The 22,295-nt window shown below is 51.8% G+C and overlaps 2 protein-coding genes across 2 annotated transcripts in view; both read right to left on the bottom strand.

Moving 5' to 3' along the window:
• Positions 1 to 872, bottom strand: part of CAMKK1 (calcium/calmodulin dependent protein kinase kinase 1) — a 91,873-nt gene extending 91,001 nt beyond the window's left edge. Inside the window, exon 1 of the mRNA XM_061355501.1 lies at positions 848 to 872. The gene's annotated coding sequence lies outside the window, so the exon portion shown is untranslated. The remainder of the gene's footprint in view (positions 1 to 847) is intronic.
• A 6,924-nt stretch (positions 873 to 7,796) lies between these two features.
• P2RX1 (purinergic receptor P2X 1) lies at positions 7,797 to 19,095 on the bottom strand. Its single transcript, XM_061355491.1, has 13 exons — positions 18,750 to 19,095; positions 15,457 to 15,604; positions 15,139 to 15,210; positions 14,637 to 14,706; positions 13,703 to 13,799; positions 13,326 to 13,406; positions 11,645 to 11,786; positions 10,889 to 11,019; positions 10,146 to 10,236; positions 9,372 to 9,437; positions 9,122 to 9,214; positions 8,573 to 8,620; positions 7,797 to 8,285 (listed from the first exon to the last, which is right to left on the bottom strand). Exons 1-12 carry the CDS (start codon positions 18,884 to 18,886, stop codon positions 8,576 to 8,578), a joined length of 1,173 nt encoding a protein of 390 aa, XP_061211475.1. The 5' UTR covers positions 18,887 to 19,095; the 3' UTR covers positions 7,797 to 8,285; positions 8,573 to 8,575.
• Between the last annotated feature and the right edge of the window lie 3,200 nt (positions 19,096 to 22,295).

The following is a 22,295-nucleotide window of genomic DNA, read 5'->3' as shown; positions in this document are numbered from 1 at the left end:
GAGATAATAGCTCCCTGCTTGCCTTATCCAGTTTCAAAAGCAACACTTCAAAGCCATCCCATGTCAAACACCAGAACAAATTGAAGCTGCCAGAGATGCCTCACAGGGAGGAAATCAACACACAATGGGAAATGGCACTGTTAAAATCAACCACAGACTACTGCAAATAGAAAAGTAAGTTTCCCATTAAACAAAACCTATCCCATTAAGTTACAACTACAACAGACTGTCAATTTCAGCTCCACCGGAGCCGCTGAAGAAAGCTGTATCCCTGCAGGATCAGCAGTTTTCCTCGCTCACTGCACACAGGCCGTTGAGAGCTGCGGTTTATTTACCTCAGAGCAAGGTAAGCGTAGGGAGGAAGGCAAATCCTCTTCACGCCAGCCTGGCGTGTGCTCTGAGACCGTGCCAGGGCAGCTCAGACCGAAGCACTGACCCCGAGACAACCCAAACGCTGAGGAGCTCACAGTGGTCCCCAAGGGCAGCAATGGCTGGGAGGCTGTGACAAACCCGCACGGAGCTCACCACACCTCGCACCTTCTCTGCCCCCCTCAAGAAAACGGAGCAAGATGAGCGGTGCGGCGAGTAAACTGCTCAAAATCACGGGATTTTTTTTTTAAGGATTTGGGTTTTCCCATTTATTTTGGGCTCGGTAAAAGCAACCCCTCTGGAGCTGCGGCTGCCCGGCACCGCACCGCGCCACCCGGGGAATGAGGCAGCACCGGCCTGAGGGAACCCACACGCACCGCCTGCCCCGACACCCCTCCGACAGCGCAGCTCTGACCGCACCGCCCCCTGCCCGCGGACCAAACCCGGCTGTTCCCCCCCTGCACCCGCCGCACTGCACCTGCTCCACGCCGGGGAGCGGCCGCCGGGCCCCGGAGCCACGGGCGGGCAGCGGGGCTGGAGCGCGGCCCCTCCCGCTGAGGTGACCGGAGCCCCCCTCCGCTCACCTGCGCCGCGGCACCTCCCGGCTCCAACGCTCCCCGTCCGCGCGCGCTGCCCGCCATTGGCCGCGCACGGGCCCCGAGCGCCCCCGCCCGCGGGGCGTAAGGAACCGCCCGCCCGCCCGCTCCCATTGGCTGGCGCCGGCCGCACCTCCCGCCGGCCGCGGCCCGTGAGGGTGAGGCGGTGCCGGGGCTCCCGCCGTGCCCTGCCCCGACGCGCGTTTTGGGGTAAAACAGCCCTTTTTCGGGGCTGTGCGGTGCCCCGCTAGAAGCACACGTGGGGCTGGGGACAGGTTCCTGGGTTCAGACACTGGGATTTTTGCCGGTATCAGCAGGCTCCGCTGGGCCTGGGGCAGTGGTGCCAGGCAGCAGGATGGGGTGAGACGGACACGGTGTGGGCACGCCGGTGGCTGGGCTGTGGGGTGGTTCTCCTGGTGCCAAAGCAGCGTGTTCTCCTCTGGCACTGAGGGGGCGGCGGAGGGAGCACACCTCACACATCCTGGGCAGGGTAGGATTGCTCTCGGGGGTGCTGGCATGGGACAGTGTCATCCAGGCTCTAACACTCAACCCTGACATTATGTACAAGCATGCTCTGAAGCCTGAAGGCAGTGGGCAGAAACAGTGTCGTGGTTTAAGGCTGAACCCAGGACACACTGCACACCAGCTAATTCCACTGCCACGGCTCAAGGAATTCCTACAAGCAGACGTCCTCCTATGTTTTATGACTCATGCCTTGGCTTTATATTTCCCTCCCAGTCTCTTTTACCTACTTGGCTCGCAGCTGACTCTGCCTCTGGGTCGAGGGGTTCCCACTGCAGCCCTGCACCCAGCTGTTAAATGTGTTTCCTGTGGGATTCATTGAGGATGTTGATTTTGTGATAAGTGACTCTCGCTCAGGCTTGCCGGGCTCCGCTGTGACAGGCAGGGTCCCCACCAGGGGACCTTGGCTTTAGCCAGAGAGCAAGAGTTGGATTAAATCAACATCCTGACTCAACCCACTGCAGACTGCTGCTCCTTCCCACTGGGACAGCAAGCAGATAAAAATTGCCTTTCAGTGGGTATCAAATAATCTTCTGCTTTAGAAACAAATGTGTTTCTTACCACGGGTTTCATATCTCAAAACAACTCAACAGCTTGTGTGCAGCTTGTGGTTTACTACCAACTTTGTTTCCCATCCCCAAAAGCCTGACTCAGGTTGTCACTGAGTTCAGAGAAGCATCAAAATGTAGTTAAGATGATACGCTAATTATTAGGGAACTGGAGTTGTTTAGCTGGAGGAAAGGAAGCTGAGGGGAGACCTTATTGTTCTCTACAACTACCTGAAAGGAGATTGTAGTGAGATAGAAGTCGGTCTCTTCTCCCAAGTAACAAGTGATAGGACAAGAGAAATGGCCTCAAGCTGCACCAGGGGAGGTTTAGACTGGGTATTAGGAAAATGTCTTCCCCCAAAGAGTTGTCAAGCACTGGAACAGGCTGCCCAGAGAAGTACAGTGCTGGGTTAAGAGTTGGAATCAATGATCTTCAGGGTCTTTCCCAGCTTAACAATTCTGTGATTGTAACAGGACAGCAGAGTGCTTATGACCTCAAGTTAGAACCATGGAATAGTTAGGGTTGGAAAGGACCTTAAGATCATCTAGTTCCAAGCCCCCTGCCATAGGCTTCCAAAGATGTTCCCTTCTTCCAGCATCTCTCGATATTAGCTAATGATCACTGATATCACCTCGAGACAGTCACCAGCCTGAGCTTCTGTGTGGGGGTTGGAATGTATCGGAACTGGCAGAGACCATGGGAAGGAGAAACTACAGCAGGCAATTAAGAATGATCGTGGACAGGAGGAACCGCAGAAGGCAATTAAAGAGTGACCTGCCCCTGACTGGTACTTGGAAGATGTTGGAACTGGCAAGGAACAGAGACGTCGGAACTGGGAAGAGGATGTCGATAAGAAAATCAGATGGACCTTTCACCTGATGTAACCGTAAGGCAGGCACAGATGTGCTTGGCTAATTGCTTGAGAGTGTATAAATATCGTGTAATCTTTGCAATAAACGATCCAGCTTGCACTCTGCCTCTGGGTCCGTGCCTCCATCCTCACACTTCTGGGCTCTCTGTTGGCCATGGTGGACTCTGGATATATCCATGAGCTAAAGTAAAGCCTCCTCAAGCCCTGAACAGTAAAAGCCCCAGCAAACTCCTTTCTGGATGTATCCATGAGCTAAAGTAAAGCCTCCTCAAGCCCTGAACAGTAAAAACCCCAGCAAACTCCTTGGATGCCCAGGTAGAAGAGCCTAGGACCCAGGAAGTGGCTGCGTCTATGGACAGACTGCTCCTATGGCTCCAGGGCATGAGAGTTGCTTGAAAAGACCATAACATACATAACATAAAATACTAATGTGTTTCACATGGGCTTGCAATTCAATCAAGCAGGGCCTTGCTCATACATGTTCAACTTAGCATCTCTTGAGCAGTGAGTAAAGCTCCTCTCTTCCTGCTGTAACTACTGCTGAGAAGTATTTTCAAAGGTTCCAGAGTCATTCGGGCTGATTCACATTTGGCTTTAAGTTGCCTAGAAGATGCTGACTGTTAGGAAAGGGCTGAGGATTGTCCCCTAAGGACCTGTCTCCTTTAGCATCAGGCAGTTTAAATCGCCAGTGACATCTAGAGTGCAGTTTTAGCACCAGCATCAGGGTCTGAAACTATCGCCTCTGGCAGAGACTGCTAGCACTTACCTAGTGGAATAACCCGGTTAGCTATTCCCAGTAAGAACCTGCTGTTTTTTTTCCAGAGAACAACAACAAATCATGTGCCTCAGTTTCACTTTTCATAGTACACAGATGATTCCACTACAGAGCAGCAATAACCAGTGCAAAAAGAGCCCCAAATGTCTCTGATGCTTGCACCATGATGGCTATAACAACATTAAAAGAAGACTTTAGTATTTCTGTTCAATAATGATCAGATGTAGTTGTTTGGAACCTGTTACTTCCCATGTGCTTTCTGGGTGCAGGGACCAGGAGGGTCTTTATTTAACCTGTCCTTGAGTTATAGTCATGAGGGGGAGACCTGGCATTTCCCCAGGCATTTCACAAGCATGTTTAGGTAAAAAGAGTTGAACCCATCATTTCTTCTAAGAACAGCTTGGGCTAAATCTCTTTCTGCTGCCATAAAGCTGAGCAGGATCCATGCCTGGTATCAGTGGGCAGAGCTCTGTTAAGTGGAACGATCTTGATTCACCCCCACTAAAAATCCCATCATTTGACTGCAGCGTTGCTATATTCAGAATCCATTGGGACACTTTTGGCTTTTACACTTTCTAAAATAAGGCAATAAAGTGATTAGAAATAGATCTTCACCAAAGAAATCAAAAGAAAATAGTGTGGCGTAATTAATGCAGAGCTGGCAGCAGTGAAAATGAGCTGTAACAAACATACTGTCACCGGGAGTATGAGTGCTGACTGAACTGCAGGTGCCTAGTGCTCTACTGACAGAGAGGGTCCTTTTGCCACCCAGCACAATCTAGCCTAAGAATGCACATATTTGGGACAGAAGGAAATAAAAGCATCCTTTAGAGCTGAGAGGACATAAATGTTCCTGTCAGTGTTTCACTGTGTGTCAGCCAGAGGTTTTATCTGACTGAAAACATGCTTTCTCACATCAAAAAAGAAAGGGAATTAGTGCATCCAGAAAGGCAGGTGCTTTTTTAGGGAAAAATCCAATAATGTCCTAAGTGGAGGACTGGCTTAGAAATAAAAGGGACTCTGCTGTGCCAGAGAAAGAATGAGTGGGCTTAGAGATAGTAGAGATTGCACAGTGTTCTTCATTTTTAATTTGCATTGTTATAGTGTCTGGAAGCCCCAGGTGGAAATCAGGGCCCCATTGTGATGGGAATTGTGCACAAACATAATGATTAAATGTTGCCAGCTCTGCAGAGGTTGAAATGTAATTCCTCATCCCTGCATCATCACTAACCAGCATAATTGCTGCCAAGTAAGTTTTTCTGCAATTGCTCTTCTGGAATATCTGTGCCATTTGGTTTCTGTCAGAGTAACCATGCCTGAGGGATGAAAACCCAGTAACTTCCACAGATAACAATATCTCCTCAGAGGCAGATCCTGCTCACCACATTTGCATACATGTTCAGCAATTGTTTGCTTGTACCTTGGTTTTCCTTTCTGTGAAATGGGAACAGTCACACTGCACTCATGGCTCACTCTCTTCATCTAACACCCATGACTGATGCAAGAGTCCTCTGCTAGACCCTGACAAGGTCACATACAAGGGTTTTTTGGTGGTGTTTGTAAAGATAAGGAGATTGATTAGCTGGAGATTATATATTCTAATGATCAGCTGGAGAATATATACTCTTTCTTGTGTGTTTTCTGTCTGAAAGAACCAGAGGCATGTTTGATTTACTTAAGGTTCCATTTCAAGTAGTATTTTTCTATTAGCTAAATACCTGTGTTAAAACCAAAATGCAATTAAACAAGGAGTTTAAAAAATAAACACAAAATCAACCCAAGCCTCAATCGCCACAGTGTAAATAGGAAGCAATGCAGCAAATTGTCATTGAAGGAGTCTTCACTTGATAACTAAATCCCTTTGGGTTTCTGTGACACTTTAGCTCACTGCTCAGGAGTCACAGAGCAGCAGAGTACATTGGCTGCTCTGTTACAGCTTCAAACATAGCCATTTTCTGACCAGAACAGATGCCAAGCCCAGGAAATTCTTCCCTGACCCTAAAAGCAAGATCAGGGCAAAGGAAGAGGACAGCAGATGGTCCTGCTGGTCACCCACACCTCCTGCTGGGATTTGCACTGAAAGACCTCCATGCAACAAGCCCAGCAGCAGCACAGGACACTGCAGGGTGCAGCCTTTCTCAGGGCAAATCATAAACTTGCCATTAACTCCATTTATCAATGTTTTAGATGTTGTGTGCTATCCTGCATTCAGTAATTCTGCTTGAATTCCAGCAAACTGAAACAGAACAGCAATGCCAGCAAAGGGTCCCCCATGGGGCTGAGCAGACCACCCCTTCCTCCCTGCTCTCCCACCCCTGTGCCCCAACTCTAGCCCTGCTGCCAAAAGGAGGGAGAGAAACTGTTGCCATGGCCTTTCCCTGCCTTTTCATGCCACAGAAGGGACCACTGTATGTTAAAAACAGACGCTTGGTTTTCCTCTACACCACAGAGCTATGGGTCTGAACGGCACCCACCTGAAAGCCATGGGCTCTAGACCTTGACTTAGACAAGGAGCTGGTTTTGGTGAAAGAATGGGAATTACAGTGTCTCATTCTGCTGGTTGCAGAAATGAATGAAAAGCAAAGGAAAGGACCCCCACATATGGTGCATTAGTAAAAATAAAAAACAAACAAGGACATGAAAATAAACCCTCTCACGATTTTTAAAGCAATTTGGAGACTTTTAGGGATTCCAGCTCAGAGGTTTTGAATAGGAACTACAGGGGATCATTTACAAGTAGCATTTTTCTTAATTTCCTATTCTGCCTTTTAATACTTCCTAGGAAAAGAGTAGGGGCTTTTCATTACAAGCAGCTTGAAAGATGAAGCAGGCAGAAACAACCGCCTGCTCTACCTGCAGCCTTGCACTGGTTAAGCTATGACTGGAGACTGACCCAGTTTAAGTGGATGTGAAAGGTTACCTGAACACTTTTGCTTCTCTTCGTCTAATCTTTAGCAGCTGAGTTTTCCCCAGGCTTGCCTGTGTGAAATGGTCTTCCAGTCCCCTCTGCTGGTTGCAGCTTGTTGGAGAGCTGCACCATTACGTTTGGCAGGGACTGCGAAGTGCTTCATCTCCGTGAGCGCTGCAGGAGAGCAGTCCTACACCAGCACCAGCCTCTACCCTCGATGCCCACTAAGACAGCACGGACTCCCCCAGAGACCAGGGAGCTTATCCTCACCTTCATCAATGCATCTTTAATGTAAGCACCTGGCACCTCTCTTACACATCATGAGAAAGGGTGAAACAGCCAAATGGATAATCTTAAAAGAAACCCCTGCCTGTGAAAGCTGAGGCATTCTTCTGAGAGCAAATGATCTCCCTCTGGGGAATGTATGGCTTGAAATTCTTGTTGAGCTTATGACCAGATATCATCTGGAACTGCCTGTGGCTTGTGCCATTGTGGCTCTACAAGCCCAGCATGGTGCATCCATCCCACAGGCTCATGCTCCTCACCACAGCCAGCGGCATTAGAGCCACAGGCTGAACAATCCCTATGCCTTCTTCGCTGCCTTTCCCACAGCAGCTGGGATCCAGTTTTGAAGCGAGGAAGGCAAAATTTCCTCCAGGGGAAGCAAAACAACATTCCAAGAGAGACTTTGTGGAAAGCCTGTGCTGATGCATCCTAGAGAACTGAGCAGAGCCAGCAGCACAGGATAGGGTCTGCTCATAGCAATGTGGAGCTTGGGTCCAACTGCACGTGCTGAGTGGTGCAAATCTTCCAGCAGAGAGGGAAGCTGTGGTCTGGGGTGCAGATACCTGGTTTGTGAGGCTAAGGCCAAGCAGGTCAGTTCTGGCCAGCTAACATTGACCACTGTGGGCAGCAGGAGATAGAGCTGGCTCAGGGGAGCAGTTCTCGATGGCCGGCAGTGCGCCAGTGCTCTCTGCCAGCCTGCCTGTCTGAGGAGGAAACCCAAGTGACAACACTGATAACAACCCCTGCTCGTGGCCAGAGGCCCAGGGGCCCTGCAGGGGAGGGCAGAGCCCAGGGGAGCCTGCACAGAAAGCCTCATGCTCCAGCCCAACTGACAGGATTGCTTTGCATGCACAACCCCCCCAGCATGCCACAAAGCACTGCGTACCCCACACCCAGGGCAAGCATGGGCATTCAAAGGGATGTAGTAGAAAAACTAAAGGTTTATTTTCTTTAATAAAATACATCCTTACAAAAAAACGTTTTTTCTCCCATGCTGAGGGACTGGGAATGATTCTTGCCTGCTTTCCTTCCTTCCCCTTCTCAATTTGGAGCTGTCCAAGAGTGCTGCTGGGGAAGGAGAGAGGCAGTGATGCTCTCCCAGGGGCTTCAGGTGCAGGATGCCCTGGCACGGCCCCAGCACACGAGGCAGGGTGCAGCAGGGCTGGTGGAGGGCCCTGAGGGTCCATTAGCTTAACCCACCCTGAGCATCGCAGTGTGTCCCACCAGAGGCAGGGTGCTGGGCCGGCCGGACCCTGCCCTAGCTGCAGGGTGCCATGTTCACTTGAGCTGGTGTCAGATGATGCTCCTGCTGGTCTTGGAGGTGATGCTGGGTGGTGACAGGGGATGATGACCATGTTTTAGGAGAGGAGAAGGAAGAAGAAGCCACAGGTCTGTCAGTCAATGCAGATTCTGCCAAGAGAGAAAGGTGCACAGTGATTTCTGGTGTCTTGTTTCCCACTGCCTCTCTTGAAGCGATGCTGCCATTGCAGATGTGATGTCAACCCCACGTCCTGCACAGTGCTGCCCTGTGCTCTTTCCTGCTCTGGGAAGAGCTGCTGCCCCAGGTTAAACATTGCAGCCCACAGCTCACATCTCCTCCATGCCTTCCCTGGAGCCCTGCTGCCTTCCCAGGGGCCTTAGGATAGCCCTGAGACACATATGCTGTATGCTAGCAGGGCTGGGGAAACACCACTCACCTCTCACTGTGCGTTGTCCAGCTCCTTTTCCTTCTTATGTGACTTTGACTGGGGGTTAAATGAGAGAAAACAGTGACTCCTTTACAGACCCACCCCTTTCCAAGGCCAGGAAAAATGTTGAATAGCAACTTCTAACACCCAGTGTATAAGCATGCTTTCAGATGAATTTGAGGGGAGCTCTTTTGATGTCTGAAAGGCCACAAAACATCCCTCAGTCATGAAGGTGTTCTTAACAAGCAGAAGAGGGGACATTTTCCAGTTTACTAAAGCACTGGCTTGCCCTTGCTTCCCTTAAAGCAATGCAACTGCTACCAGATATTGGAATATCTGCACATAAAGGGGGGGAATAAAGCTGTTAACAGTGAGTCACACACAGGAGATGTCTCCTTTTGGAGAGGACATTCAGGGATCCCAGTCTCTGACAGTCCCACGGGCTCGGGATTCCCACTGGCTCAGGAAGGCACCTGGTTGCTCCTCAGTATGAGTGTTGTGTCATGCACACATCCGCACTCACACACCCACAAAAGCCTCTCTAGGGCTGTTACTTACAGGCTCCTGTTCTGCATATTTGAATTTCTTCTGCTTGTAATAGTCCCGTCCTTGGAGAAAATGCAGCAGGAGCAGGTCACAGAGGACAGAGGCCTTAAATCAAAGAGCAGTTAGGGTTGGAGCTGCCCTCCCAGATCACATGTGTCACCTTGTACTTCCAGTGTGTCCCAGTTTGCCCCACAAATGAGGGTCGTTTCTGCTTCACAGGCAAGGAGAGTAATTTGAAAGGCTTGGAAATATCTGAACTTACCACTCCAAAAATACCAATTCCAGAGCCAATGGTGGTCATGGTCGGGATGATGTCAAATTTACCTGCCTGAATAAAACCAGAGGAAATAGGTGATGTGTAACAGTCAGCCCAGGGGAAAAGGTAATAAAAGGGGTCCAGAGCTGTAGATGGGCTTCAGCTAAAGTGCCTTTGCAACAACCCAAACCATAACCACAGCACAGAAAGAGGAGCTGCATAAGAGCTGGGTTTAAGTTCATAGGCCAAAGAGAAAACTCTGGTAAGTTGGTTTTAGGCTGACTTAAGTTGAAATTACTTTGTTTCCTATATTATTTATCTGTTCATTTATACATTTATATGTATATATACGTACATACACACACACAGAGACATACACACACACCACCCCCCCTTTAAATATTCCCAGTGAAAAACAAGGAAAGCCTTTTCTCAAGGCAGAAAAAGGCAAAATAGGAAAAGGCAAATATTCAGCTTTTGCGAATATCAGAAAGGTTTTGACTTTCCGTAGTTTCCCCCAACCCATCATGATGTTTTCTGGAACCAAGCCACTGCCCAAACCACAGCTGATAGATGTGACCTGTAAAATGGGCTTCCTCTCTATGTTCCCTTCCCTGGTACTTCCCCAAGGCTGCTGTAATCAGGCCAGCACCCAACTCATGCTGGTTCTCCTGGCCCCACGAGACCCCAGGGCTGTGTTACAGAGCTGGTACCTTCCTGAGGATGTGGTACAGCCATCCCAGGGATCCAGGGATGAACCCAAGGCCTGGCCATCCTTACCTTGCCATTCACCAGGATGTCGAACCGGATCCCGAACACCTTGTAGAGTGTCCTCTTGTCCACCCCATTTTCCTTGTAGTATTTGGCATACCTGTGCAATTGAATGGTGAGCGTTAGTGGCCTGCCAGGATGTCCAACAGCCCCCTGCAACTCAGCAGCATCGGGGCCTCCAGAGCAGGACAAAGACCCGGGGATGTGCTCTCACAGACCTGCTCCTGACCCTCTCCTTAACCCCTAAAGGAGCTGGGCTATTGGCACCTCTCCCTTTGTGCCTCAGTTTCCCTGCCTTCAAGTTGGAGTTCAAGCTTCTGCTTGTGCTGATACCCACTGACCCCAGGTGCTATGTGACAGCAGGTGTTAGTGCAGAACTAGTGGCAGCTCCACACCAAGTTGCAGTTAGGTCAGCAGCTCATGACTGAGGCTGAATGGTTTGAAGTGTGGGGATATGCAAGATGACCCTGCACCATCTCTAGTCTTTCAAGGGGCTTCTCTAGAGCTCAGCTGAGCAGGAGAGTCTGCAAGAGGGAGGGGAGTCACAGAGAAAGGCAACGGGGTAATTTGGAGGCCAAGGGATTGGTTATCACTTTTCTCATGCCATTCTAAAAGGAGCACTGCTGTCTGGCACTGCAAAGGTTGTGTTTGGAAGAACAGTATCTGATCTTCCACCCTCCCTTGAGTGCTCCGGCATCCTCAAAGATGTCACTTTGGAATTCTGCCTGGAGGGTTAACAGAGGTCTCCTTACCTGAAGTTGAAGCCTGGTGAAACGTTACTGTCATCATTGTAAAGGCCGTGGAACTGGTAAATGGGTTTGCAGTGCCGGACGGGCCAGTCAAGGTCACAGTTCCAGTCTATGGTGATGCCCACCACTCCACCCTGCAGCCAAGAGGGGAGTTACTACGTTGGCCCTCCTTGGATCTGGCCCACATGGAGAAATGCTTTCCCTGTTCACATGTGGATTTTCTTGATGCTATGAGTTGCCCTGACTCTCCATGGGAACATGAACCCCACCACTGCCTCAGCCCTTCTGGCCAGCCTTGGCTTTGTACCTTATTCATCACTCTGTGTGGAGGCACTTGTTTCCTTGCTAAATGTTGGATATGTAACTAGATTCGTGCTCTCTTGTTCCTGATCTGCACCCTGTCCCTGGGGAAAGGCAGCAGTCTGCAGTGTGCAATGACTGCTGATGTTTGACCATGGTTTCCAGGCTCGGTCGGATGGGATTTTGCCATGCAGCTCTAGTTAGTCATTGCACAAATTAAACCAAACTCGACCCTGGATTTACTGCCAGCAAGTCAAATCCTGTCAATCTTACAGGGGAGTTTCCAAGAAAGGCTTAAATATTAGACCATGTCCAAGGAGATTCAGTCTTTAAGAGCTAATTCTGGCACTGCCTCGTGGGTCCTTGAGGTCTTGAGCTGTCTTAACAGCTTGGGGATGTTTGCTCTGCCAGTGTCCCCTTTCCCATGTCAGCAAGAAGTATCACTTGAAATTGAAGCACCTTAACAGCCAGGAAGGTAAAATTCTGACCCGATTCCTTCACTATGTATCCCAGGTCAAACACGGGGCACAAGGAATCAGTGACTTTGTGGTAGGTGCATTTCTTCAGGTACTGTTTGGTAACACTCTCAACCAAGTTGCGCCTGGGAATGAAAAGAGAATGAATCCAAATAACCCAGTAATTTGGGTGGGAAAGGATCTCTGAGGTCCCTGGTCCAACCTATAGCTACTATTGCAACCAACCTAAAGCCAGGTAATGTCAAAGTTCAGGACCTCCTCCCCAGCATGCTCACCAGACCCTTTCCCTCCAGCCCTGCCTGGTTTCTCCCAGCCCATCAGTAACTCATTTCCCCTGAACCTCCTCCTATGGAGGAAGTGTTTCTGCACTGTGTTCCTATGGACTGTTTCTGCACTATGTTCCTATGGAGGAACATTCCTGCAGATGTTTTCCACCTCTGCTTTGAGTTTGCTGCTTAGCCTGCTGCCCAAACCCAGCACGTCTGCCTCTCCTCATCTCTTCTAGCAATCCCCTCCCTTATTCCCCAGCTTTGCAAATCCTCCCATGGCCTCCAGCATCGATCCCAGCTGCCTCTCCCATTCACATATCAGCTCATCCATGGGTTCTGCCAGGCAATGCTCCAAGCACCAACGATTTTCAGCTGGGACAGCTCAGGGATAGTATATCCTGCAGCTTTTACGCTTAGCTGGATTTTGCTGTCTCCTCCAGAAAGGGTGAACAGGAAAGGACAATGCCTTGCCTTCCATCCCGTTCTGCTCTTTCACTTAAAAATAGCTTTCCTGTGACCCTTCCCTGACCCAGATGGTTTTGTGAGACTTGTGCCTTGCTCAACCCCATCCCATCATTTATGCTCAGTGCTTAATTAGCAGCAGTGACCAAAGGCAGGAAGTTTTCCCTGTGACCCCAACCAGCTCCAGCTCAGCCCCTGCAGCAGCAGCCAGCCCGGCTGCCCTCACCTCCCAGGACCTGCTGTCCCCACCAAGTCCCCTCTCCCGTCTGCTCTCGTCCTGGTCACCACCTCTCCTTGCTGCTGGTGGGGATCCCCTCTCCCCGACACCTCTTGGGGTGCAGTGTGGGGTCGGCTCAAGACTTTTCCAAACATTATGTTTGCCAGGGCATTTAACCTTGGCTACAGCACAGGGATGTGATCAGATTAAAAAGAGGAATCCACTGTCTTCAGCACAAATAGCTCCTGTTAATTTGTTCCGAATCAGATCTCTGACTAGTGTCATCACAAATTCTCTTACATGTACGCCTTATCTGGAAGGGGCCAACCTTTCCAGGCATTAGCCCATTGCAGAAGCAGGCAGGAACTGTGATGTTAAGAGGGACCTCTGCTCATTTTTGGGCACCAAGCTTGTCTGGCTGCTTATATCCCACTGTGCCATGTGGTATTTTATTGTTATCTTCAGGGAGAAAAAGGGAGAATCAAAATGAAGGGTCAGAGAAACTGTATTTTCATGTACATCATGCAAGGGTAACTCAGGAGACATTAACTCCAGAAACCTTTCCTGTAGCCACAACTACCAGCTGAGGTGGGACAGATAGAGTAGTCCTGGGCTGACTGATGAGGGACAGCATCCTCTATGCCAAAACATCCCGATACACCCATGGTTTCCCCTGAGGGAACCAGGCAGAAGCAATCCCCTAAACCTCTCCTTACCTGGACACCTTGAACTTGGGGAAGGTGATGCTGTTCTTGATGAACAAAGTGAACTTCTCTGCTTCTGACAACAGGGCAGGGCTGAAAAACACAAGTATTGACCTGTGTCTATCACTCAGCTCTCTGGCCTGTAGGGAAAGTCCCATTTGGTGGGGATTCATCCAAACTGGAATGAGCAGGATCTGGAAAAACTGGTGATTTCCTTCATCCCTTCCCTTTCTAAGTGAAAGATCCTAACAAGGTTCAGGAAAGCCCCAAAGAAGGATGGAAGTGTCTGCTAAGAGACAACCCTATCTTGCCCTGCCCTATACTGAGTGCTGCTGGTGCAGCTCGGGTGGGACCAGCGTTCAAAATGGGGCAACAACATCATTCCTTACCTGGGAACATGGTCATCAACTTCAACAGGGCACCAGCCAAAGATCTCACAGGTCTTCACAGAGATGTTGAAATGCACACACTTGCCTGTCATGAGCCCTGTGGGGAAGGAAGCTGCTCACACCCAGGAGACTGGGAAATCCCAGCCTCACACTGGGATGGGTGGGAGTTGGTTGGAGCTTCAGCCCTGCCATGGACATCCAAGGCACAAAATACCCAGCACTTTGGTGCCTATTTATGAAAAGGGTAATGAATTGTGGCCCCTCAGCGAGGGGTTTCTCTTGCACTGCTGTACAAGGGGGCAACTGGGAATGTTTCTTTGCTAAAATACACCTCAGAAAATGCCACGGGGTACCAGTTTGGGGGAAATGGCTTAGTCTGGACTAACCCTCTGCTGGCAGAGCTTTTTGCAGCTCAGATGTCTTTCAGAAGAGGAATTACAGAATGGTTAGTGTTGGAAAGGACCTTAAAATCATCCAGTTCTAAACCCCTGCCATGGGCAGGGACACCTCACCATAGACCACCTTGCTCAAGTCTCTCTCCAACCTGGCCTTGAACACTGCCGGGGATGGAGAATTTACCACTTCTTTGAACAACCTGTGCCAGCGCCTCACTACCTTCACAGTAAAGAACTTCTTCCTTATCTCCAACCTGAACTGCCCCTCTTTCAGCTTGAACCCATCACCCCTTGTCCCATCACTACAGTCCCTGAGGTAGAGTCCCTCTCCAGCATCCTTGTAGCCCCCTTCAGACACTAGAAGCTGCTCTGAGGTCTCCACACTGCTTCTCTTCTCCAGGCTGAACAGCCCCAACATTCTCAGGGTGGCTCTATACGGGAGCTGCTCTTCCCAAACCCCATTAGCTGATGGTCCCAACCCTGTACCCCTGGCACACCCCAGCCTTGCCGGTGCCAGGCTCGGTGGCCTCGTGCCGTACCTTGTCCCTGGCGGCTGTATTTGCCTTTGGCGCAGTCGCTGTCCCTCGTGCAGAGCCCAGCATCCGGCAGCTGTTTGGAGAAAGCAGCCACCCCTCATCATCACACCTCTGGTTTTGGCCCCTTGGTCCCTCCTGGCAGTGTTTTCCTTGTAGGAAATGCTGCTCTCCTGCAGCTGGAGCCTCATCCATACACCACTTCCCAAACAGGGATGAACAGGAAAAAGGGGGGGTTTCTTTTTTAAACTCCAGGCAGATGCTCTTGTTTAAGCCTCAAGTCTGCTCTGCTTGATCATCATAAAGGGAAGAAAACTTAAAGGGATGCTGCCTGGTTTTCAGCAGAATAAAAGCCTTCATGTAACAGTTCCAGACCAGGAAGGGTACTGTGGAGCCAGGCTCAGGCTTTACTAAACCTCTCAAAGTCAGAACTGCTTCCCCAGTGCCATCACCACAACCCCCCCACATTACAGAAGCTGAGGCCACTGAAGGGAGCTACGATGTTTACCTCTGGGCAGGTTCCTTGTTTCTGTCCAGGGGTGACAATGAAGTTGGTCATCACCACGAATGAGTTGTCCCCCTGTGGAGACACAGCCAAAGAGCTCACAGCCAGCACAATGGCGGGTCCCAAGGACCAAATGCCCGCAGGGGTGATGTGTGGGCAGAGGTTTGTGGCAGGAGCAGCCAGCTTTCCACCATAGGGATGCCATGTCATGGTTAGCCCAATGGAAAGCCTACACCCAGGAGACCATCTGCACCCCAGCACATAAAGAAAAGCAGCTGTGGGGACAAAAGCAAGCCCCCCATAACCTCCCATCATCCTTACCTGGGGTGGGAATACATAATCCACTACATCCCAGATGTGAGGGCCCATGACACTCTCGTTGGTCAGCGTCAGGCCTTTCAGCTTCACTGAGACTGAGCTGACAATGCTGTCCTGAGACTGGTAGCCCTTCTCGTAGAGGAAAACCCACCTGGACAGGGAAAGGTGGTGGGATGAGCATGGCCACTGGTGCTTGACCACAGGAGCCCCAAGTCCCAGCACATCACTGTGGACTGGAGCTTCTTCTACCAAGTCTCACCAATTACTTGCCCAGTTCCCTCCGGCTGGATGAGTGATGTGATGCTGAGCTCTCCCACCCTTTGCCTGAGGCATGCAGTAGCTACAGGACCTGACTTCCACAGTGGGATGGTTTATTCTGAGGACTGGGACACATCTGTGGTTGAGGGCGTGTGAAGGCTGGTGGAGCAGCGTGGCCATCAGCCATTTGGGATTAAAGCCTGTGGTGGGTTTGCAGGTTGCTGGGCTCAGCAACCTGGACCCTTCTGATCCATTTCATAGGCACTCTTCAAAAACCAGTACTCCAGGACCAAGACAGGGGTAAGTCAGGAAATGGCTCACATCTAGGGCCACCATTCCCCATACGACAAAGGGAACCATGGAGTGCAAGAGGGCTGCAGGAGCAGGGTTGGGGACACTGCTGTGGCCAGCACAGGGCTCTCCCTGCATTTCCCAACCCATAATGAAGCCATTAGGGCAGGCTCCTGACACTATTTAACCTGTGACATAAACAAGCTGCTGCTGGATTAACTCTGACTCAGGGACACTATAAACATGGGCAAGCAACCATTCCGGGGAGCGCTCCCGGCACTAAAAAAGGAGCGATCTGGGTTTTGTCCCATCACCGCGGGCACCGATCCCACTGCCGTGGGACAGCCCATGGTGCCAGCCCCCTGTCCTCAGGCACCCGAGCAATGGGCACGGAGGAAAATAACCCCAGGTGTTGCCCAGAATTCTGCCCTATGGGTGCTGGATGTTATGGGGACCTCCTAGTGATGGCGAGTTTTGGCTTGCAACCCCATTGGCATCCCGAGACAGGGGGCTAAGGGACCTCAGGGATTGCATCTGCCCCAGTACTTGGGAATGGGAGCAGAAATTCAGCACTGCTGCCACCCCAGCTGGGACCCGCAGCTCCAATGTCCTCCCCTGCCAGGGCAGTACCATACTGGGTTATACTGGTTACACTGGGAAACTTCCCTGATGCCCTCAGGGCTGTGAGCTGGGCAGCACCATGGTGGAGTGTTTCCCTAAATCTGCCTTCTCTCCTCTGCCATTGCCACCTCATCCGACGCTGGCAGAGGTGGGCACACAGAGCTGGGCACCGCACGGCAGCACAGCTTCCCCATCGCAGGGCAGGATGCGGCACCCCCCCAGCTGTGGTTACAGCAAACAAGGTGTCATTTCCCCATCATGCTGTAAATGCCACATCCAGCCCTGCCCAGACAGTAAAAGTCCCCTGGTGTCACCCCCTCCTGTGGCAGTAACCAAGCTCTCTTCCTCCACTGGCCCCATCCTGTGGCTCAGCCCAGAGCCTCCTCGCGTGTGAGGTTTTCATGCAACCACAGCCAGAAAGCGACATCCAGCGCAGCAGCGATGCCACCTTATCTCAGCCTGTCAGCAGAAACAAGAGCTGCTCCCCAAGGACAACACCAGGTTTCAGCAGGATCAGCCCCATGTCCCCCCTCTGCACTGATGGCACTGCCACCCATCCCTCCAGCACAGCCATTGGCATGCATCCCTACCTACCAGCATCCCCAACCAAGGGGAACCAGAGCTGGGGGAAGTGTAAATAAATCAGTATCTGCTGCCAAACCTGCTTGCAAAGATAAAACCTCCAGCATGGTGGCTCCGTGCAGGCAGGGAACCAGAGCAGGGCTTTGAGCATTGAGGGGATGCCAATGACTGGTGGGGCTGTGGGCAGCCCCACGCACAGACAGCTCCTTGCTATCACAGCCAGACCCCCCCGAATTACAGCAGCTTTATGCCAGCCTCCTCCCCTCTGCCCCTGGCTGTCACCCCCAGGCTGGTTCCCTTTCTCCTCCCCTCTGCCCCTGGCTGTCACCCCCAGGCTGGTTCCCTTTCTCCTCTCTCCGGTCTCCTTTCAGTTGGGTTGCTTAAGCTGCATTTCCTTGGGAAGTTGTGCTTTGAGTAACGGCCTCTGCTGGTTCTCCACCCGCAGGAGCAGCCCCCCCTGGCCAGGTTTACTGGACTGAGGAGAGCCAGTGCTGCTCCCAGTAACACCAGTCTGGGCCAGTGCAAAACCCTTTACAATGGAACATCCAGTTCAGGATGAGGATTATCCTTATGAGTCAAAGCACTGGTGAGCACGGTCGGAGAGACACAGAAGTCCTGCAATGGGAAGATTCCCCCCTTTCCAGGGGATCTGTACTAAAAGCAGGAATGGGCACCACTACTCCCTATAGCTACCTACTTGCACTGAGCCCTGGGAGCTGCTGCCTCTCCTCCGGGCTGACTAGGCACCTTCCACCCTTAAAATACTCAATTTGATCAGTTCATAGCCTCCTGATGGAAGGGTACTGAGCCCACAGCAGCCGTGGAGGCACTGCAGAGACTGTTATTAACCACAGCACGGTGCATTGCCCAACACTGAGGGAACGAGGACTGAATTGCGCGGCAGGAGCAGCAGCCCCAGGGCACCCAAGGATACACATCCCTACGGGGCTCTGACCCCACTCCCTCCACTCTGCCTGTTTTAAGCAGCTGCTCTTGCACCCTGGCTGCTCTCGGAGCTGCCTCCCACAGGCAAACCAGCCCATGCATGTGGAGCAAGGCTCCATCCCGGCCCCAGCCGCTCCGCTGGCCCTGCCTTCCCGGCCGGGCGCTGGACAGGGAGATTTATGGTGCTGTCTGGAGCCGCTTGGGTCTCACAAATCACTGCGCTGGCCCCGCGGCCTCTCGCTTCACAGACATGAAAATAAAAATAACAACAGCTTCTCAGGCCACTGTCCAGCAGCTCGGATGTGCCTCAGCGAGGAGACGGGGCCCCGGGGTGCGGAGCAAGGCTGGGAACGGATTGAACCTCCAGCTGCACACGCAGCAGCTTCTGGAGAGTATGTGGGGAGCAAGCATCTGCCTGGAAGACCCACGGTGGGACACTGGGCTGCAGCCACTCCTGCGGCCAGAGGGATGTGTTGCCATCAGCAATAACTCCCCCTGCATTGGGCTAGAGGGGATAGAGGACTCTCTTTGTCTCTGTGGCTTTTTAACCCGGTAGCAAAGCATTAACTTAGGGGAAAGCAGGCACGGGGGAGCCTTACCCGATGATGTACGCCAGGACGATGAGCTGGATCAGCCGGAAGGTCAGTCCCACCTTTTTGTTCCTCACCAGCACCATCCGGGGGGTGTCATACTCGAAGAGGAAGGAGGACACCTTCTCCATGCACTTCTGCCCCATGGTTGTGCCAGAGCTGTGCTGCAGCCCCGTGCCAGCCCCGCTGTTCACCGTGCCGTGGGGCAGGCCGTGCCTGCTGCCACTGGAGCGACTCCTGTGCTTGCGGACAGGAGGGAAAAGGCAGCAGATAAAATGCTATCTGTGGTGCTCTGTGCACATCTGGGCTGTCGGGTTTCCTCCTCTGCGAAGGGATGGGGTTTCCTCTTCCTATAAGCTCTGGGCTGGGTGCCCTACATGGCCTGGGGGTGGGACAGGGTGCGGGAGGGTGCAGGGCCACCACATGCCACAGGGACAGAGCTATCCGCCCATGGGGGATGCACCCTCATCCGGGCAGGGTCCCTCCCTGGGGATGGAGGGGCTGCGGGCAGGGCTCAAGGCAAACAGGGACCACAAGGCAACCATGGGATGGTGGAGATGGAGGAGGTCCTGGGAGATAGTATCACCTTTCCTGCCCAGCAGCCACCTCAGGCCGCGGGTCCCTGGTTTATGTCCCCAACCCATGTCCTCCTCTGCCCCCCAGGGGCTGCCCCAGTAAAAGGGTTGGGAAAGGGGAGGGAGCAGGCACAGAAGCCCCAGCCCAGCAATGCGGAGCCAAAGCCCCTTCCCGCAGTGGGGCTCCCTGGCTGGGGCTTGGCTGCATCCCAGGGGCTGGGCTGGGCACATTTGGAAGCATTTTCAGTATTCCCAGCATTTCCTGAGCCGTGAGCAGGGCCGGGTCACAGCGAGAGATGCTCAGCAGCGCGGTGCAGGCACTGCTTCAAGGGGATATCACTGAGAAAGGAGCTGGATTTCTGTGTGCAGACTGAAATTTGGGGGGCAACATCATTGCAGTGGGAAGCTTGGGGGGGGTGGTGGTGTTGGCTTGTTGGTGGGGAAAAACAGGCTGTGGATGGGGGATCCTATAGAGGCACTGCATCCCACTGGGCAGCACCACAGGGGTGGGCTGAGGAGGGCTGTTTCTGGAGGAAACAGAGGATGTTTTGCCCCCAGAGGCCAGAGCCCAGAAGCTTCAGCACTCCCCAGAAAGCCAAGACTCCATCCCATGAGTCCCAGTTCAGCTGCTGCTTCCCGTGACTTCGAAGGAGGCACTGGTGTCTGCAGCCATCGAGTCTGGGACAAGGTCCCTCTCTGCAGGGGGAAATGCTATTGGAAATATGGAAAAGTTTAACCTGCTGGGGTAAATGTCCCTTCCGGAATATTTAACATCATCACCTCCCATGTTCAATTGCCCATCACTGAGCATCATACTGACCTTTCAACTCAGTATTTTACAGACATGACAACCACAAAATGAGTGGAACAAATTGATTATCTTTGATGGGAAAATAGGGGGAAAAGCTGATGAACCATTTATTTGAGTCTTTTGGGCGTACCATGAAGCTTGGGAATCAAAATCAGATGATCCCACTTTGCAAGTGATGCGACATCCCAATGCCCCGGGCCTCAGCAACGTGGAAAGCTGTCAAGCAGGGAGCCAAAGGCAAATATGAAATGCTGATGCTAATCATATAAGATTGAAGGCTGATACTGCTATTGAGCAGAGCAGACAAACCTTATAAGCTTAGATATCTGTCAGGAGAGAAGCAAATAACTTACTGTATGAAACGAGGCCTTTTAGGGAAGGCTGCTCACCCTTGCCAAAGCCATGGGGATAATGAAAATAGGACAGCTAAATTTAACAGCAAAATGACTTGTAAAAGAGTCACTTCTAACCTTCACTCTGGTACTCGGAGTCAATAAAATGGTTATAGCATGGATTTAGCTAGAATACTTTCCATTGGGAGATAATATGCATCTCCCATTATAGTATCTCTTGGAGCCATGTCGCAGCTGGTGAGTGGGGCTGGACCCCATGGATGTGTCTGTGGTGATGTGGGGAGCAGGAGGTCCCAGCACAGGAGCACCCATGGGGCTAGGTCTTCTCTTGGGCTGCTGTTAGCACCTAACATGGGCACTCTCTTGACCATGGCACCCAAATGTTGAGAAAAACCCATAGTGGCTTCACATGCTACCACGCTACCACATGGCAGCAGTAACCACATGCTACCATGTGGTTACTGTGGGGAAGTGCTCTGCTTAGGCTCTTAAACTGTGACGTTACCTGCCAGGAGATGCTGAGTGCATAGGGGTGTGATGCTGCTGCAGCTCAGGCACTGGGCTGTCCTGATGCCCGCTCTTTCTGTTTGCAATCACCTGTGGTGATAATAAATACATTATTGTAACACATAAATGAAAAATAGAAAGAGAATTAGTGGAAAAAGATGCTTTTATCATCATTTTTGTATTGTGTCAGGTGCAACCCCCTACGCAGCAACTGTGACCTTGGGGCTGTGGGGGTCCTGCAGATACAAGCTTGTAGGATGCTGTCGATACACCCACAGTCATTTCCTCTGAACAGCTTTGCATCCCTTGGTCACATTCAAGCCTCCCAGGGGTGCACTCAATGCCAACACTGAGGATGCTGCTGAAGGAGCAGCAGCAGCAGCTTGAGCTCGGCTGTAGCAGGTCCTGGGCACAGACAGCGCTGAGCTGAGCTGGACCTGAGCAGCATGCAAATGTGGGACCAAGCAGGGTGGGAGTGGGACAACATGGGGGCACAGAGGGCAAAACCAGGTAGAGATAAGGGAAATCAGCCCATCTTGCTCTGCAGCCTATGGGAAAGTGGAAGCAGCAACAGCAAATGAGGCCCTAAAGCCTTTGTGTTAGCACCCAGGGTTGCAAAGCCCCAGGACCTGTTTGCCCAAATGCTCTCCTGAGTCAGCTGGCACTGCCTGGTCCCCAGCACCAGGTTGGCCTCATCCGGCATCTCCTTTAGCTCCAGCTGGGTCAGACCCAAGGGCATCAAGGGCTGGTGACCCACCGAGGGCATCCTTGGCAGCACTACACAGGGTTAGCGCAGGACTCCATCCACGGCTGCACAAACAGCTCCTCCCCTCCGCCCCTTCAACAAACTCAACCTCTGCTTGGGGCTGTCAAGAGAAAAATGCAAAAAATGGCGTTTTTAAATGAGGCATTTGGAAATGTGAGGGCATCCTTGCTGGGACACAGAGCCAGAGGATGGAGGAGCACAAAGATGGTGGCCTGAAAGCCTCTGCTTGGGGCTTGAGCTCTCCTGCACCCAGGAAAGGGAAGCTGTGGTAGGTATAAAAGCTCCCAGGTCTTTCCTAGCTCTCAGATCTTTCCAAGCTCTCAGAGAAGGCTCCAAAACCATCTTGGGGGAGGGGGAAATTACAGCTATAATAGACGAAGCTCATTACACAACCCAGACTCATGCTTGGCAGCTTCCAGCACCGAGCTCTGCATTTCAGCACAAAAATGTACAGCACGCTGCAAAGCTGCGGATGGGAGGAATACCATGGTGGCAAGGAGACTTAAAATACGAGGATGGGTGGGAAGGGGACCTGCTGTGGTT

Source organism: Neopsephotus bourkii, unplaced genomic scaffold (assembly GCF_033783945.1).
Source record: "Neopsephotus bourkii isolate Nb327-2 ecotype Australia unplaced genomic scaffold, CSIRO-AGI_Nbou_v1 NB_804, whole genome shotgun sequence".
NCBI classification, from domain to species: domain Eukaryota; kingdom Metazoa; phylum Chordata; class Aves; order Psittaciformes; family Psittacidae; genus Neopsephotus; species Neopsephotus bourkii.
The sequence above is the reverse complement of the archived record's forward strand: the minus strand, read 5'-3'. Positions and strand labels throughout refer to the sequence as shown.

Bases quoted from the DNA above. Each gene is read 5' to 3' on its own strand.
- P2RX1 (XM_061355491.1), bottom strand. From the start codon at position 18,886: ATGGGGCAGAAGTGCATGGAGAAGGTGTCCTCCTTCCTCTTCGAGTAT. The intron at 11,020-11,644 runs GTGCTTCAATTT...TCTTGGCTGCAG, and splicing joins TTACCTTCCTGGCTGTTAAG to GGTGGAGTGGTGGGCATCAC. The intron at 9,215-9,371 runs GTAAGTTCAGAT...CTTTGATTTAAG, and splicing joins GAATTGGTATTTTTGGAGTG to GCCTCTGTCCTCTGTGACCT.